The sequence below is a fragment of the Uranotaenia lowii genome, chromosome 2 (assembly GCF_029784155.1).
Source record: "Uranotaenia lowii strain MFRU-FL chromosome 2, ASM2978415v1, whole genome shotgun sequence".
NCBI classification, from domain to species: domain Eukaryota; kingdom Metazoa; phylum Arthropoda; class Insecta; order Diptera; family Culicidae; genus Uranotaenia; species Uranotaenia lowii.
In genome coordinates, this window is record NC_073692.1 from 20,895,593 (window position 1) to 20,913,840 (window position 18,248).

The 18,248-nt window shown below is 28.0% G+C and overlaps 1 protein-coding gene across 11 annotated transcripts in view; it reads right to left on the reverse strand.

The window, feature by feature from the left end:
* Positions 1 to 1,809: 1,809 nt before the first annotated feature.
* LOC129746877 (potassium voltage-gated channel protein Shaw) overlaps positions 1,810 to 18,248 on the reverse strand; it is a 470,858-nt gene continuing 454,419 nt past the window's right edge. For all 11 annotated transcript variants that reach the window (XM_055740790.1, XM_055740789.1, XM_055740786.1 and 8 more), the window contains one exon: positions 1,810 to 6,225. In XM_055740790.1, coding sequence (XP_055596765.1) covers positions 5,849 to 6,225 — 377 coding nt within the window. In that variant the 3' untranslated portion in view covers positions 1,810 to 5,848. The remainder of the gene's footprint in view (positions 6,226 to 18,248) is intronic.

Sequence of the window (18,248 nt, forward strand, 5' to 3'; positions counted from 1 at the left end):
AAAATGACAAAAATGACAAAAATGACAAAAATGACAAAAATGACAAAAATGACAAAAATGACAAAAATGACAAAAATGACAAAAATGACAAAAATGACAAAAATGACAAAAATGACAAAAATGACAAAAATGACAAAAATGACAAAAATGACAAAAATGACAAAAATGACAAAAATGACAAAAATGACAAAAATGACAAAAATGACAAAAATGACAAAAATGACAAAAATGACAAAAATGACAAAAATGACAAAAATGACAAAAATGACAAAAATGACAAAAATGACAAAAATGACAAAAATGACAAAAATGACAAAAATGACAAAAATGACAAAAATGACAAAAATGACAAAAATGACAAAAATGACAAAAATGACAAAAGTGACAAAAGTGACAAAAATGACAAAAATGACAAAAATGACAAAAATGACAAAAATGACAAAAATGACAAAAATGACAAAAATGACAAAAATGACAAAATGACAAAAATGACAAAAATGACAAAAATGACAAAAATGACAAAAATGACAAAAATGACAAAAGTGACAAAAGTGACAAAAATGACAAAAATGACAAAAATGACAAAAATGACAAAAATGACAAAAATGACAAAAATGACAAAAATGACAAAAATGACAAAAATGACAAAAATGACAAAAATGACAAAAATGACAAAAATGACAAAAATGACAAAAATGACAAAAATGACAAAAATGACAAAAATGACAAAAATGACAAAAATGACAAAAATGACAAAAATGACAAAAATGACAAAAATGACAAAAATGACAAAAATGAAAAAAATGACAAAAATGACAAAAATGACAAAAATGACAAAAATGACAAAAATGACAAAAATGACAAAAATGACAAAAATGACAAAAATGACAAAAATGACAAAAGTGACAAAAGTGACAAAAATGACAAAAATGACAAAAATGACAAAAATGACAAAAATGATAAAAATGACAAAAATGACAAAAATGACAAAAATGACAAAAATGACAAAAATGACAAAAATGACAAAAATGACAAAAATGACAAAAATGACAAAAATGACAAAAATGACAAAAATGACAAAAATGACAAAAATGACAAAAATGACAAAAATGACAAAAATGACAAAAATGACAAAAATGACAAAAATGACAAAAATGACAAAAATGACAAAAATGACAAAAATGACAAAAATGACAAAAATGACAAAAATGACAAAAATGACAAAAATGACAAAAATGACAAAAATGACAAAAATGACAAAAATGACAAAAATGACAAAAATGACAAAAATGACAAAAATGACAAAAATGACAAAAATGACAAAAATGACAAAAATGACAAAAATGACAAAAATGACAAAAATGACAAAAATGACAAAAATGACAAAAATGACAAAAATGACAAAAATGACAAAAATGACAAAAATGACAAAAATGACAAAAATGACAAAAATGACAAAAATGACAAAAATGACAAAAATGACAAAAATGACAAAAATGACAAAAATGACAAAAATGACAAAAATTACAAAAATTACAAAAATGACAAAAATAACAAAAAAAATCTTAATTATTTTTGTTTTACATTTGGTCACGTATTTTGTGTAATTTCAAGACATTTTATGTGTCCTGTCTGTTTTTAAACTTATAATGATATGTTTATCTCACATGTCTTGTAATTTTCTTGGCTTTCATTTTCGATCAGCTGTAGGTTATTCTTGTACATATGCCTAGGATTTTCGGATATTTAAAGCAAAGAAAAAATACTTTTCCAGCAGTTTCAAATACGAAGTGCTTTATTTTTATTGGTGTAGAAATAACTTGAAAAAAGGCAGTTTTTTCCGGAATCTTTTTGTTACCTTTTAATTTAAATAAAAAGTTGCGAATTATTTAAGGTTGCATGTTTCTTTTTAAAATTACTAGCTAAAACACTAAATGAAAAAAATATGTTTGTTTATGTTTTGCATGCATCGATTTGGCATTTATTGGTTCAGAAAATCACAAGTCAGAATCATTCGAAAGCCGTGCACTGCTAGTTTTAGCATCCATAGTTTGACGTAAGCTTACACACTTGTTTTATATTCTTCTTTGACTTATCCGCTTTATAAATATGAATCAAATCTCTCTTAGCGTTAATGTAATGTTTTTTTTAAAGTATTCATTTCTTGACCTTTGTTTTTATATTAAACTCTACGTATATCACATTGAATGCTTTCTGTTTTATTTGTTTCTTTGAAAATTCATCACTAAACTTGATAAACAAACTTAATATGTTAAGGCATGAAAAATAGACTGATTCGATTTGGGACATTTTTTTGAATTTCTCAAACCCCGGTGTTGGAGAAATTCAAAAATGACCCCAAATTGACTCAGTCTAGTAAAATTGTCTTAACTTTCACTTCAACTTCCCGCTTGAGTGAAACTTCTCCGCGAAACATTGGACAAGAGCTTATTTTAGGGTGAGATTTTCAATATTTTTATTTTAACTGAATGGGTAAATTCTTCCTTGCAAATTATAATTTGAATGAATGTTGAACCCAATTTTCAGAATGATGTTTGCCGAAAATGCAAAATTAATTTTATTTTTCATAGAAATACTAATCCTGATTTTTTTTCGAAGGTGATCGAGAGAATTGGAGAAACATGAGGTATCAAAACAGGAAAGAATATAAGCCGTAACATTGGACCATGAGTTGCAGCAAGCACGAAGCAATCGACCATGTGCACGCACGCATGTTATTATGGTTGCCACATGTACAGATGTATCTAAATATAAAAGTACAAATTTATGAACTCATTATTAGTACAGATTCTGTAAGTGCAGATGACAGGTTTTTTGATATTTGGTACAGATTTGTACAGATATTTTTCATTGAGCATTATTCATAGAACTGCGGCTTTAAATATACCAGGTAAATGATTCTGACTGAACGAAATACTTATAGTTTATCAGCGAAACGGTTAACTTTTTTTTCAAACTGTGTCAATTACAAACACTTGTGTTGTTAAAAATTAAGAAATTTGTTGTTAAAATTCCACTGAGTACTCATATATTGTTGGTACAGATTTTTTTCAAAAAAGTACAGATGAAAAAAATTTTTTTTGCTTAAAAGTAGACATTTTTATGTGGCAACGTTGGTGGTGATAGAGAAACAAGAGAGATCAATAGTGGGATAGATCACATGCATGGTTGCCAACATTTTTTTCTCTCCAAAATTCAGGAAACCGTGACTATAAAAATCAGGATAAATCAAGCTTCAATAAAATAAGCCGAACTGAATACTTTTTTGTCTTTCATATAAAAAGGTCTAGTTATCGATCATGGTGAAACCTCGTAATGTTACTGAATTATTTTTTTTAATATTTTTCACCACTTCATATTTTTTCACCAATAGAATCGTTATAAAATTGCCTTTCTAGTGAATACAAATTAATAAGAGAAATCTTGCGTGAATATATGCAAAATCAAGTGGAAAATTGAATTTAAGTGCAAAAAAATCTTAGGAATGGCAACTTGACAAAATGTTAAAAAAACAGCTACATATGTATGAAAATTCGTCGAAAATTCTGTGTTTCGTATTTTGAAAACCTAAAGATGTAAAATTGTGCCCAAATTACGTCAACTTTCAAAGTTTCAAATCCTTTTTTCAAAATTTCTCTGGTATGACTTAAACAATTTTGAGGATTCATTAATTGAAAAGTACTGTTTTCACACCACTTTTTTTTTACAATTTCTGGGGTCATGATCTTAAAAATTTCAAAACAATATATCCAGATCTGCAACGTTTAGCTTCTATCTACAGTTTTCTTGGACACAAAGTTAATTTTTTTAGGCATTCCGTAGCTGATATACAGTCTTCTTTCCGAACCATGTTTTTCGAATATTTTTTTTTCTTGGATTTTGAATGATGGAAAACTGAAATGTTGAAGGTGATATAAGAGAGAGAGAGAGAGAGAGAGAGAGACACATTTGAATTACATCACGAGGTTTTCTAAAGTTTTAAATTTTGAAAAATCGGTTGACAAAAAAGATAGATATAGCGGTTTTAAGCGAGAAGTGTCAAGTTGATACTCATGTTCTGATAAGGGTGTCAACAGATTTAAAATTCCTGCGATAATCTTTGCAAATTTAAAAGTGATAATTCAATATTAAAAAAATCAGAAGAATAGAAGAAATATTTAATCTTAATTATGAAAAAAATCTCAACTTTACACTTCGCAAATAGATAATATTGCACTTATGGCTTCTGAAGAACACAACAAATACTAGAATGATTGTGGGGCAAATGCAAATCCAAACAATTGAAGTATATATATGATCAAGTCACTGACGTATCATAAAACGGACTAGTTGAGATATAAATTTAATTTGAAAAAAGCTTCCCGGGCCGCAAAAGAAGGTCTCGAGAGCTGCATCCCAGCTTTAGACTCCTTAAGGAATTTTTTTACGGCTTTCAAGGAGCGTATTATGAATTCATTGGGGATCCCAAAAGATGTTTTTTTTAATTTGCGTGCGTCTGCAAAAAGTTTAAATCCTCCAAACTTCAAATAGTGTCATATTGACGTTTTAGGGGGGATAAAGGTTAAAATGTACATTATTCTGTTTATAGAAACATAAAATTTTCCATAAAAATTAGAAAATCAGGCAAAATCAATTAAGAGTTCATGGAAGCTTATCAGGTTTTCAGGATGGACCTCGAAAAATCAGGCAAATCCTGAAAAATCCGGCACATTGGCAACCCTGTATACATAGTGGTTTTCGATAGAAGGTCCAGCAGTTGATCGGCGAAGCTCGACGTGTACGCATTTTATATTTTGGAAACGCTTGGCAAAACAAACAAAACAAAGTGTCGTTGATCTATTCTTGTGAGTGACAGACAAGTCTGAGTGATTCTCTGAAGTGGGATTCGTAAGAATCGTAACATCACGTGTATTTTTTTTTAAATTCATGATATTAACGGCTTATGTCCTTTCATCATTCTTTGATATATACTTTCCGTCACCTTAAACAAAATAGGATTAGTAAATGTACCAAAGCGAATTCATAACATAAGTATTAACTAATCCTGAGTATTAAATTGTTCTTTTGGTGAAATATTTAAAAAAAAATTGGGTTTTTACTGTGCTAATTTTTTTTTTGAAATTTTGTCTTTCGAAGAGATTTTTCCAATAGATTCATTATCAGACAATCGAAGGGGTATAAGTTGACATTTCAGTATCTTTTTCAATGATTATTGAATTATTATTTCTTAACTATATGAATTTAACAAAATTTCTAAATCAAAAGTAAGTTCTGATTTCCACATCGTTCTTAATTGAGCTGTATGAAGAACACGCCTGAAGATTCTCTTTGAGAACACTTGTATTACCTATATAGTTTAGAAACTAATTCCTTACCCGCTAGAATAGTTCAGCTGAAAACCGAAAGTTGCACACCAGTTCGTTATTCGAATGCCCTTTTGGCTCGATTCTATATGAAAGCTAGAAGTTGCTGTCTTCGCAAAATATGTACACAATGTTTTATCGCTTACTTTGTTCTATTTACATATAAAATCTACCTATAATCCCTTCTGGGAAATCTGACTGTAACTGTTTCGGAAAAATGTACAAAGCTATGCTTGGAGAAAGAGAAGGAACAAAACTTCGAAACAAAAGCAGTTAACATGCACTTGAAAGCACACGACTAATCCCTAAATGGAAAAGCGGCAAAGGTAAAGTTGTTGTTGTTATGAATCATCTCCTCCCACCAATAATAATCGAGCGAGTGCCCGAGAGAGTTTTCGCACAATCTGGCTGGCTTTCCAAGTCAGTTTTTTCCTTCGTCTTTTCCTTCTGGTGTTCGGTTGACTTCATTTGGTGTTGCTGTTACTTCCATTGTTGTTGTTGTTGCTGCTGCTATTATTTACATTACCATTAGCATTAACCACACTGCTGTTGTTGTTATTGTTGTTGAGGTTTACATTGAGACTCAATTTGGCACCGACGAGGACGCCAACTGGAGCTGGATCCCGGGGTATCAGTGCTGCACCTTGACCTGTTCCTCCGGACGCCACCGATGGATTCATTGACGAGGGCGTGGCCATCAGACTTGGCGGATTAATCGTCATCGTCGTCGTCGTAGTCGGAGGTCGCACTTCGAAGGTCGGTTTGCACATTGCGAGGGCAGGGTTGGTGTGCAGGCCGACGTTCTTGGGACACATGGCCACGATACTGGCACCGATAGGACCTTGAAGCCGAGGGGGGTAGAAAGAGAGAAAAAAAGTTCGAAACAAAAGAGAAGATTAGACCGGATTTGTAGATAATTTATTTTTCCATTCACACCAACAACAGTTCATCATGGACCAGTGAACAGTATACTCTCTACGCAAAACGAAGATACATTGAGCATTCCTTCAAAGGGGACGTTACAGTTTACGGTTACTTCAGACAGAACTCTAGATTTCTCAATTTTGAATATACTTTGAATTATTTTTTTTTAACATTAAAAAAAAGTTGATATCTATCTGAGTTCAGTCGTTGTTTTCAAACTTCCAAAACACTTCAACCATTGACGAGAAAATCCAATTCATGCACATTTGGTTGATCAACCTACAGGGTTTTCTATTATCTGGTGACGGAATAATCCTAAAATCCAAAATACCTGCAGAAAATGAGAATGTTTCTATGAAAGATGGATGTAAAATGTTCTAAATAAATAGGTGCGCTTGTGAAAGGATTTGCAATTTTTTGATAGAATACTGATGGCGTTTGATTTCAATGCATTTGTTCAGTTAACTAACTACTTATCACATTCAACATTGACACATACACACACTTGAGAAAGAGCTTAAATACATACAGGAATAGTTTACAAGAGGATGCAAAAGTTTTTAATTGCAGGTACGATTGAGCCCAACAAATTGTGTTATACTTGTCATCAGAGATTTTCCAGCAGATCCTACTTGCGCTTTGTGTTTCTTTAAATTTTAATTTAAAAAGCTATATGATGTTCTTGAACTTAGCCAGCAGATATGAGAATTTACATATTTCCACTTGATGGTGACGTTTTGATGACGAAATGTTTATCAATTTTTGTACATGGAAATAGGTGTCCATTTATTACAGAAAAATTTAATTAACGAAAAGTTTTGCTGTGAAAACAACATTTTGATACAAAAATTGATTTTATAATGCTTACTTACATATGTACTTCTTACATAGTAGCTATCTCAAAAACCACATATCCACATATCACATATTGTCACGAATATTTTCTTAATTTACTGAGTGTCTGGATTTCCATGATTATTTTTCATTTTATTGAATTTCTTGTTTTCCTAGATTTTCTTGATTTTCTTGATTTTCTTGATTATCTTGATTTTCTTGATTTTCTTAATTTTCTGGATTTTCTTGATTTTCTTGATTTTCTTGATTTTCTTGATTTTCTTGGTTTTCTTGATTTCCTTAATTTGCTAGATTTTCTTGATTTTCTTGATTTTGTTGATTTTCTTGATTTTGTTGATTTTCTTAATTTCTTAATTGTATTGATTTTTCGGAGATTTTTTTTGAATTTTTTAATTTTTCCGTTTTCCTTTGAATTCTTCATTTTCTTGACTTTTCTTGATTTTCTTGATTATCCTGATTTTCTTTGTTTTCCCGATTTTCTATTTTGTCCTGATTTTCTTTATTTTCTTGTTTTTCTTGATTTTCTTGATTTTCTTGATTTTCTCAATTTTCTTGATTTTCTTTATTTTCTTGATTTTCTTGATTTTCTTGATTTTCTTGATTTTCTTGATTTTCTTGATTTTCTTGATTTTCTTGATTTTCTTGATTTTCTTGATTTTCTTGATTTTCTTGATTTTCTTGATTTTCTTGATTTTCTTGATTTTCTTGATTATCTTGATTTTCTTGATTTTCTTGATTTTCTTGATTTTTTTGATTTTCTTGATTTTCTTGATTTTCTTGATTTTCTCGATTTTCTTGATTTTCTTGATTTTCTTGATTTTCTTGATTTTCTTGATTTTCTGGATTTTCTTGATTTTCTTGATTTTCTTGATTTTCTTGATTTTCTTGATTTTCTTGATTTTCTTGATTTTCTTGATTTTCTTGATTTTCTTGATTTTCTTGATTTTTTTGATTTTTTTTTGATTTTCTTGCTTTTCTTGATTTTCTTGATTTTCTTGATTTTCTTGATTTTCTTGATTTTCTTGATTTTCTTGATTTTCTTGATTTTCTTGATTTTCTTGATTTTCTTGATTTTCTTGATTTTCTTGATTTTCTTGATTTTCTTGATTTTCTTGATTTTCTTGATTTTCTTGATTTTCTTGATTTTCTTGATTTTCTTGATTTTCTTGATTTTCTTGATTTTCTTGATTTTCTTGATTTTCTTGATTTTCTTAATTTTCTTGAGTATCTTTTTTTTTATTTTCTTGTTTTCGTGAATTTTTTAATTTTCTTAATTTTCTTGATTTTTATAATTTTTTTAAATGATTTTTTTCTTGATGTTTTGGGACCGGAACACGATTTCGGACACGATTCGAAACTCGCGAATTTTAGTTTAACTTAAAACACATAACTTTATTTCTCGGTTTGAATACGGGGGTTTTATTTGCGCGAAGCGATCAAGGCGACGGATTGGTTTGGACTGTGTTACAAACTGTGTTGTGTACAAAGTGGCTAATGAGAAAACAGAGTATAAAAAAATAAAGAACATTCTGTTTATCCTACACTAATGAACCAATCATTTGTAGTGGTGAAAAGTATGGAGAGGAGCAGCGTTGCCAGATTGAAAACCGCTCAAGTCCATAGATTTTACGAAAATCGAAAAATGTACTGATTTCGGCAAAATAAAACTTGATGACCTTTTTTTTTTTTGGTCTTCAGGTAGAATTTTCATTTATCCGCAGAATCCCTTGAAGTTTTTCGATAATCCGTAGAAAATCCGTAGGAAATGCTGAAAATCCGTAGATTTCCAGCATCGATCCGTAGCTCCGTAGAAGTGCGTAGAAATCCGTAGATCTGGCAAGGCTGGAGAGGAGAAAGCATAAACTTTGACTGAGATTATCTACGCTCTGGGCTCTGTATTTAACAGAGCATATTTCTCATGAAAGCCTTTTAAGATCACTTTCGGGTGATCAACTTTTGACGTATTTCTGTTCTTCTACCTTTACTACACTACCACTAACTCGCTAGCTTTTACCTAAACACTTGATTTTCTTGATTTTCTTTATTTTTTTGATTTTATTGATTTTCTTGATTTTTTTGATTTTCCCGATTTTCAAGATTTTCTCAATATTCTTGATTTTCTTAATTTTCTTGATTTTCTTGAGTATCTTTATTTTTTTTTATTTTCTTTTAAATGATTTTTTTTATTTTCTTGATTTTCCTGATTTTCTTGGTATTCTTGTTTTTTTTTTTTTCATTTTCTTGAGTTTCTTGATTTTCCTAATTTTTTTGATGTTCTTAAATTTCAAGATTTTCTAAATTTTCTATTTTCTTGATTTTCTTGATTATCTTGATTTTCTTGATTTTCTAGATTTTCTTGATTTTCTTGATTTTCTTGATTTTATTGATTTTCTTGACTTTCTTGATTTTCTTGATTTTCTTGATTTTCTTGATTTTCTTGATTTTCTTGATTTTCTTGATTTTCTTGATTTTCTTGATTTTCTTGATTTTCTTGATTTTCTTGATTTTCTTGATTTTCTTGATTTTCTTGATTTTTTTGATTTTCCCGATTTTCTTGATTTTCTTAATTTTTTTCATTTTCTTGATTTCCTTGATTTTCTCAATTTTCTGAGTATCTTTATTTTTTTTATTTTCTTGTTTTTTTGAATTTTTTAATTTTCTTAAATTTCTTGATTTTTATAGTTTTTTTAAATGATTTTTTCTTGATTTTCTTGATTTTCTTGATTTTCTTGATTTTCTTGATTTTCTTGATTTTCTTGATTTTCTTGATTTTCTTGATTTTCTTGATTTTCTTTATTTTCTTGATTTTATTGATTTTCTTGATTTTCTTGATTATTATGATTTTCCCGATTTTCAAGATTTTCTTAATTTTCTTGATTTTCTTGATTCTCTTGATTTTCTTAATTTTCTTGAGTATCTTTTTTTTTCAATTTTCTTGTCTTTTTGAATTTTTGAATTTTCTTAATTTTCTTGATTTTTATATTTTTTTTAAATGATTTTGTTCTTGATTTTCTTTATTTTCTTGATTTTCTTGATTTTCTTGATTTTCTTGATTTTCTTGATTTTCTTGATTTTCTTGATTTTCTTGATTTTCTTGATTTTCTTGATTTTCTTGATTTTCTTGATTTTCTTGATTTTCTTGATTTTCTTGATTTTCTTGATTCTCTTGATTTTCTTGATTTTCTTGTTTTTCTTGATTTTATTGGTTATCTTCATTTTCTTGTTATTTTTTAGATTTGTTCGATTTTCTTGATTATCTTTATGTTCTTGATTTTCTTGACTCACTTGCTTTTCTTGATTTTCTGGATTTTCTTGATTTTCTTGAATTTTTTGATTTTCTTGATTTTCTTGATTTTCTTGATTTTCTTGATTTTCTTGATTTTCTTGATTTTCTTGATTTCCTTGATTTTCTTGATTTTCTTGATTTTCTTGATTTTCTTGATTTTCTTGATTTTCTTGATTTTCTTGATTTTCTTGATTTTCTTGATTTTCTTGATTTTCTTGATTTTCTCGATTTTCTTGATTTTCTTGATTTTCTTGATTTTCTTGAATTTTTCGATTTCTTGATTTTCTTGATTTTCTTGATTTTCTTGATTTTCTTGGTTTTCTTGATTTTCTTGGTTTTCTTGATATTCTTGATTTTCTTGATTTCTTGATTTTTCTTGATTTTCTTGATTTTCTTAATTCTTTTAATTTTCTTGATTTTCTTGATTTTCTTGATTTTTTTGATTTTCTTGATTTTCTTGAATTTCTTGATTTTCTTGATTTTCTTGATTTACTTGATTTTCTTGATTTTCTTGATTTTCTTGATTTTCTTGATTTTCATGATTTTCTTGATTTTCTTGATTTCCTTGATTTCTTTCGTAAGAAATGCATGGATAAGGTATTATCAAGCTTTTAGAACATTTTTATCTTTGGTTACTGACATAATGTTTGTTGAAATGAAATGATCACAATTTTCGTTGTTTTGAAAAATTTAACAATACTGAATGAAAAACTGGTTTTGGGAATTTTATCTTCAGTGATTAAGCTGAAAGACGATACGTTTATCTGTTTTTATTTATCATACCAGTGTTTTCTCGCATGCAGCTTAAAAATATAGATATCCACACAATAAAATTCCAACCCGAACTTAATCAGTAAACAGCACACGGTGTAGTGTTTCGATATGGTCAAACATTCCCCAAGAGACATCCGAATGCAGCTAATACTTGAAACAAATCTTGAGCCAGCATAGCCGTCTGGATCTGACTTCCGTTTTGCTTCGCTACAACCTGAATCGAACGAATATCCACCGGAACATTCATATTGAATTTCGACAGTGACTCCGAGCTTGGATCGATGGCAATATCTCATCGTCGCTTTTACCGGACCGAATCCCAATGAGGAAAGCGCAATAATTCCCATCAGCAATACGGAAAGCAAACCATGGTGTCTGCAGGCGAATGTCAACTCCTTCGAGGGACATTTGTCCAACTTCAAAGTGATTGTGTTTTCTGATAAACGTTTGAAATTCATATGAAATTGCTAGCAAATAATAGTAATATTTCAGGAATTTATAAAGAAAATTGAAATAAATAAAATTAAAAAAAAAGTTAAATCTTCATTTCAAAAATATGTTAAATCTTATGTTACACTCTTGAGTTTAACAATTTTTCTAATGTATCTTGTCACACAGGTTCAGTTTTCATCAACTTTTCTTTACCGGTTAACTTCCAATCATACTTATAGGTAAGTTCAAAGCATTCGAGAAGACATGTACCAAAGCGAATTATTTTCGTTAAAGTAACAGCAAACATATTGGCCCCAAAATTGCGATTGACTTGTACGAACAGGAACAATCTGTATTCCAGCCAGAGGACGACACTTTATTCGATGTCACAACAACAGCACCCAGTAGGTAACAACAAAGGGTTTGGGCGAGGACCTTTTCCTGTTTATACCGTCTCGTTGGGTTAGGAAAAATGGTGGAAGTTGGGTACCTTTGCCGAAATTGGACCAAGGTTAAAACATGTGCTGCGACATCGGCGATAAATCCTACCGTGCCATAAATCACGATGGGTGTGCCATTTTGCAACTGTCACCGGAAGTTGTCTTGAGCGTGGTGTCTGTCTTTCGAAGCTGAAGATTTTCTGCCCTAGCAAAGGAAAAATCAGACGAAGCACCGCCACTGCGCGCCGGCCAGGATGAATTTATTGAACTTTAAATCTTAGCCACGTCTTTGTTAGTTCCGTCTTGGGATGATGAATCAAAATGATAGACTGCCTCTATGAGGGCCAATGACATCATGTTGAATTCTAAAGTTTAGAAATAAAATCGGATTAAGAAAGGATCATGTGTTTAAAACAAACCATTTCTGAGTAGTTTTTTTGAAAACAACAAAGCATTTGTTTTCAATCTTTAAAATCTAAACACTGACAATAGCCTTACAAATCTGAACAGAGAGCCGACATTAACCGATAAACAAATGAAGATGTGCGATGACAAAGGTCAATTGAAATCAACAAAAGAAAAAAAAATATGATGAAAATCAAGAAGATTAAGAACATAGAAAAAGTCAAGAAAATCAATGAAATTCAAGGAAATGAAGAAAATCAAGAAAATCCAAAAAACAAGGCAAATCCACGAACTAAGAAAATCAAAAAATCAAAATGAAAAAAATGTTAAAAAATTCATGAATCAAGAAAATCAAGAAAATAATGAATATTAAGCAAATCAAGAAAATCAAGAAAATCACGAAAATAAAAAAAAAGAAAATCAAGAAAATCACGAAAATCAAGGAAATCAAGAAGATCAAGAAAATCAAGAAAATAAAAAAAATCAAAAAAATCAAGCAAATCAAGAAAATCAACAAAATATAGAAAATTCAAAACAATAAAACAACGAAGAAATTCAAGAAAATAAAAAAAAAAAACAAGAAAGCCAAGAAAATAAAAAAATCAAGAAAATCGAGAAAATAAAAAAAAATCAAGAAAAAAAGGAAAATCATGAGATTAAAAAAAAAATAAAGAAAATGTTGCAGAATTGATTTCAGAAGACAGTAGTGTTAAATGTAGCTTTTATCGAATTTTGATGACCAATTCAATCGCAATGATAATGGTAAATATTTAAGTTTGAATCCTAGATTGTTTCAGTTATTGGAGACATTTACAAATCAAGAAAATCAAGAAAATCAAGAAAATCAAGAAAATCAAGAAAATTAAGAAAATCAAGAAAATCAAGAAAATTAAGAAAATCAAGAAAATCAAGAAAATCAAGAAAAACGAGAAAATCAAGGAAATCAAGAAAATCAAGAAAATCAAGAAAATCAAGAAAATCAAGAAAATCAAGAAAATCAAGAAAATCAATAAATCAATAAAATCAAGAAAATCAAGAAAATCAAGAAAATCAAGAAAATCAAGAAAATCAAGAAAATCAAGAAAATCAAGAAAATCAAGAAAATCAAGAAAATCAAGAAAATCAAGAAAATCAAGAAAATCAAGAAAATCAAGAAAATGAAGAAAATCAAAAAAATCAAGAAATCAAGAAAATCAAGAAAATCAAGAAAATCATGAAAATCTAGAAAATCAAGAAAATCAAGAAAATCAAGAAAATCAAGAAAATCAAGAAAATCAAGAAAATCAAGAAAATCAAGAAAATCAAGAAAATCAAGCCAATTAAAAAAATCAATAAAATCAGGAAAATTAGAAAATCAAGAAAATGAAGGAAATTAAGAAAATCAGGATTTCCAAGAAAAGGAAAAGAAAAATCAAGAAAATCCAGAAAATCAAGAAAATTAAGAGAACCAGGAAAATCAAGATTATCAAGAAAATCGAGAAAATCGAGAAATCAAGAAAATCAAAAAAATCAAAAAATCAAGAAAATCAAGAAATCAGAAAATCAAGAAAATCAAGAAAATCAAGAAAATCAAGAAAATCAAGAAAATCAAGAAAATCAAGAAAACCAAGAAAATCAAGAAAATCAATGAAATCAAGAAAATCAAGAAAATCAAGAAAATCAAGAAAATTAGAAAATCAAGAAAATCAAGAAAATATAAAATCAAGAAAATAAAAAATAAACAAAAAATCAATGAAATTAAGAAAATCAAGAAAATCAGGAAATTCAAGAAAATCAAGAAAATCAAGTTAATCTAGAAAATCAAAAAAATCAAGAAAATCAAGAAAATCAAGAAAATCAAGAAAATCAAAAAAATCAAGAAAATCAAGAAAATCAAGAAAATCAAGAAAAGCAAGAAATTCTAGAAAATCAAGAAAATAAAAAATCAAGAAAATAAAAAATGAAGAAAATAAAAAAAAAAACAAAAAATCAATGAAATTAAGAAAATCAAGAAAATCAGGAAATTCAAGAAAATCAAGAAAATCAAATTAATCTAGAAAATCAAAAAAATCAAGAACATCAAGAAAATCAAGAAAATCAAGAAAATCAAGAAAATCAAGAAAATCAAGAAAATCAAGAAAATCAAGAAAATCAAGAAAATCAAGAAAACCAAGAAAAACAAGAAAATCAAGAAAATCAAGCAAATCAAAAAAATCAAGAAAGTCGAGAAAATTAAGAAATCAAGAAAATCAAGGAAATTAAGAAAATCAACAAAATCAAGAAAATCAAGAAGATCAAGAAAATCAAGAAAATCAAGAAAATCAAGAAAATCAAGAAAATCAAGAAAATCAAGAAAATCAAGAAAATCAAGAAAATCAAGAAAATCAGAAAATCAAGAAAATCAAGAAAATCAAATCGAATAAGAAAGGATCATGTGTTTAAAACAAACCATTTCTGAGTAGTTTTTTTTGAAAACAACAAAGCATTTGTTTTCAATCTTTAAAATCTAAACACTGACAATAGCCTTACAAATCTGAACAGAGAGCCGACATTAACCGATAAACAAATGAAGATGTGCGATGAAAAAGGTCTATTGAAATCAACAAAAGAAAAAAAAATATGATGAAAATCAAGAAGATTAAAAACATAGAAAAAGTCAAGAAAATCAATGAAATTCAAAGAAATGAAGAAAATCAAGAAAATCCAAAAAACAAGGCAAATCCACGAACTAAGAAAATCAAAAAATCAAAAATGAAAAAAATGTTAAAAATTCATGAATCAAGAAAATCAAGAAAATAATGAATATTAAGCAAATCAAGAAAATCAAGAAAATCACGAAAATAAAAAAAAAGAAAATCAAGAAAATCACGAAAATCAAGGAAATCAAGAAGATCAAGAAAATCAAGAAAATAAAAAAAATCAAAAAAATCAAGCAAATCAAGAAAATCAACAAAATATAGAAAATTCAAAACAATAAAACAACGAAGAAATTCAAGAAAATAAAAAAAAACAAGAAAGCCAAGAAAATCAAAAAATCAAGAAAATCGAGAAAATAAAAAAAAATCAAGAAAAAAAGGAAAATCATGAGATTAAAAAAAAAAATAAAGAAAATGCTGCAGAATTGATTTCAGAAGACAGTAGTGTTAAATGTAGCTTTTATCGAATTTTGATGACCAATTCAATCGCAATGATAATAGTAAATATTTAAGTTTGAATCCTAGATTTCAGTTATTGGAGACATTTACAAATCAAGAAAATCAAGAAAATCAAGAAAATCAAGAAAATTAAGAAAATCAAGAAAATCAAGAAAATCAAGAAAATCAAGAAAATCAAGAAAAACGAGAAAATCAAGGAAATCAAGAAAATCAAGAAAATCAAGAAAATCAAGAAAATCAAGAAAATCAAGAAAATCAATAAAATCAAGAAAATCAAGAAAATCAAGAAAATCAAGAAAATCAAGAAAATCAAGAAAATCAAGAAAATCAAGAAAATCAAGAAAATCAAGAAAATCAAGAAAATCAAGAAAATCAAGAAAATCAAGAAAATCAAGAAAATCAAGAAAATCAAGAAAATCAAGAAAATCAAGAAAATCAAGAAAATCAAGAAAATCAAGAAAATCAAGAAAATCAAGAAAATCAAGAAAATGAAGAAAATCAAAAAAATCAAGAAATCAAGAAAATCAAGAAAATCAAGAAAATCAAGAAAATCAAGAAAATCATGAAAATCAAGAAAATCAAGAAAATCAAGAAAATCAAGAAAATCAAGAAAATCAAGAAAATCAAGAAAATCAAGAAAATCAAGAAAATCAAGAAAATCAAGAAAATCAAGAAAATCAAGAAAATCAAGAAAATCAAGAAAATCAAGAAAATCAAGACAATTAAAAAAATCAATAAAATCAGGAAAATTAGGAAAAATCAAGAAAATGAAGGAAATTAAGAAAATCAGGATTACCAAGAAAAGGAAGAAAATCAAGAAAATCCAGAAAATCAAGAAAATTAAGAGAACCAGGAAAATCAAGATTATCAAGAAAATCGAGAAAATCGAGAAAATCAAGAAAATCAAAAAAATCAAAAAAATCAAGAAAATCAAGAAAATCAAGAAAATCAAGAAAATCAAGAAATCAAGAAAATCAAGAAAATCAAGAAAATCAAGAAAATCAAGAAAATCAAGAAAATCAAGAAAACCAAGAAAATCAAGAAAATCAAGAATATCAATGAAATCAAGAAAATCAAGAAAATCAAGAAAATTAGAAAATCAAGAAAATCAAGAAAATAAAAAAAAAACAAAAAATCAATGAAATTAAGAAAATCAAGAAAATCAGGAAATTCAAGAAAATCAAGAAAATCAAGTTAATCTAGAAAATCAAAAAAATCAAGAAAATCAAGAAAATCAAGAAAATCAAGAAAATCAAGAAAATCAAGAAAATCAAGGAAATTAAGAAAATCAAGAAAATCAGAAAATCAAGAAAATCAAGAAAATCAAGAAAAGCAAGAAATTCTAGAAAATCAAGAAAATAAAAAATCAAGAAAATAAAAAATGAAGAAAATAAAAAAAAAATCAAAAAATCAATGAAATTAAGAAAATCAAGAAAATCAGGAAATTCAAGAAAATCAAGAAAATCAAATTAATCTAGAAAATCAAAAAAATCAAGAACATAAAGAAAATCAAGAAAATCAAGAAAATCAAGAAAATCAAGAAAATCAAGAAAATCAAGAAAATCAAGAAAATCAAGAAAAACAAGAAAATCAAGAAAATCAAGAAAATCAAGCAAATCAAAAAAATCAAGAAAGTCGAGAAAATTAAGAAATCAAGAAAATCAAGGAAATTAAGAAAATCAAGAAAATCAAGAAAATCAAGAAAATCGAGAAAATCAAGAAAATCAAGAAAATCAAGAAAATCAGAAAATCAAGAAAATCAAGAAAATCAAGAAAAGCAAGAAATTCTAGAAAATCAAGAAAATCATGAAAATCAAGAAAATCCAGAAAATCAAGAAAATCAATGAAATCAAAAAAAGAAAATCAAGAAACTCAAGAAAATCATGAAAATGAGGAAATCACGAAAATGAAGAAAATCAAGAAAATCAATAAAATCAAGAAAATCAAGAAAATCAAGAAAATCAAGAAAATCAAGAAAATCAAGAAAATTAAGTAAATCAAGAAAATCAAGAAAATCTAGAAAATCAATTAACTCTTTAAAAGCAACAAATCATGAAAATGTTGTAGAAATGTAGAAAGTAGGTAGTAATGTTTGCAGTAGTTTTTTCTAAGTTTAATGACCAATTCTATCACAATAAGAGAGGCAAATATTTAAGTTCAATTCTCTTTCAGTTAATGAGGCTATTTCCAGTGTTGGGTGGCTGCCATTTTCATCTATTTTTAAACCTATAAAACGAGCTCACCCCGATGATGAGGGCTTGTGGGAAATAATTGATATCGGCAGTAAATTACTTCACCGATATTTTTATGACTGTGTGAACCGATGAACGGTGAAAATCAGACACACACATTTCCCAGAACGATCCTTGTTGGTTTGCACCTATTAGTCGATGATAAATTGCTTCTCTGCTCGACTGGGGAATCAGAACTTCCTCACCTGCCTTCCTTTCTACCTCCTACATTAACTTATGACGAGGAAACCGGAACAGGTGTTTTCCATGTTTGCAATACTACTTTACTGTCGGGTGTTACAAATGTGCCTAATGTGCGTCTGTCTACCTCTTTCCTTTTTCCCTAGTTTGGTGATGTTGATTCCGGTAGATTTTCTTCCTTC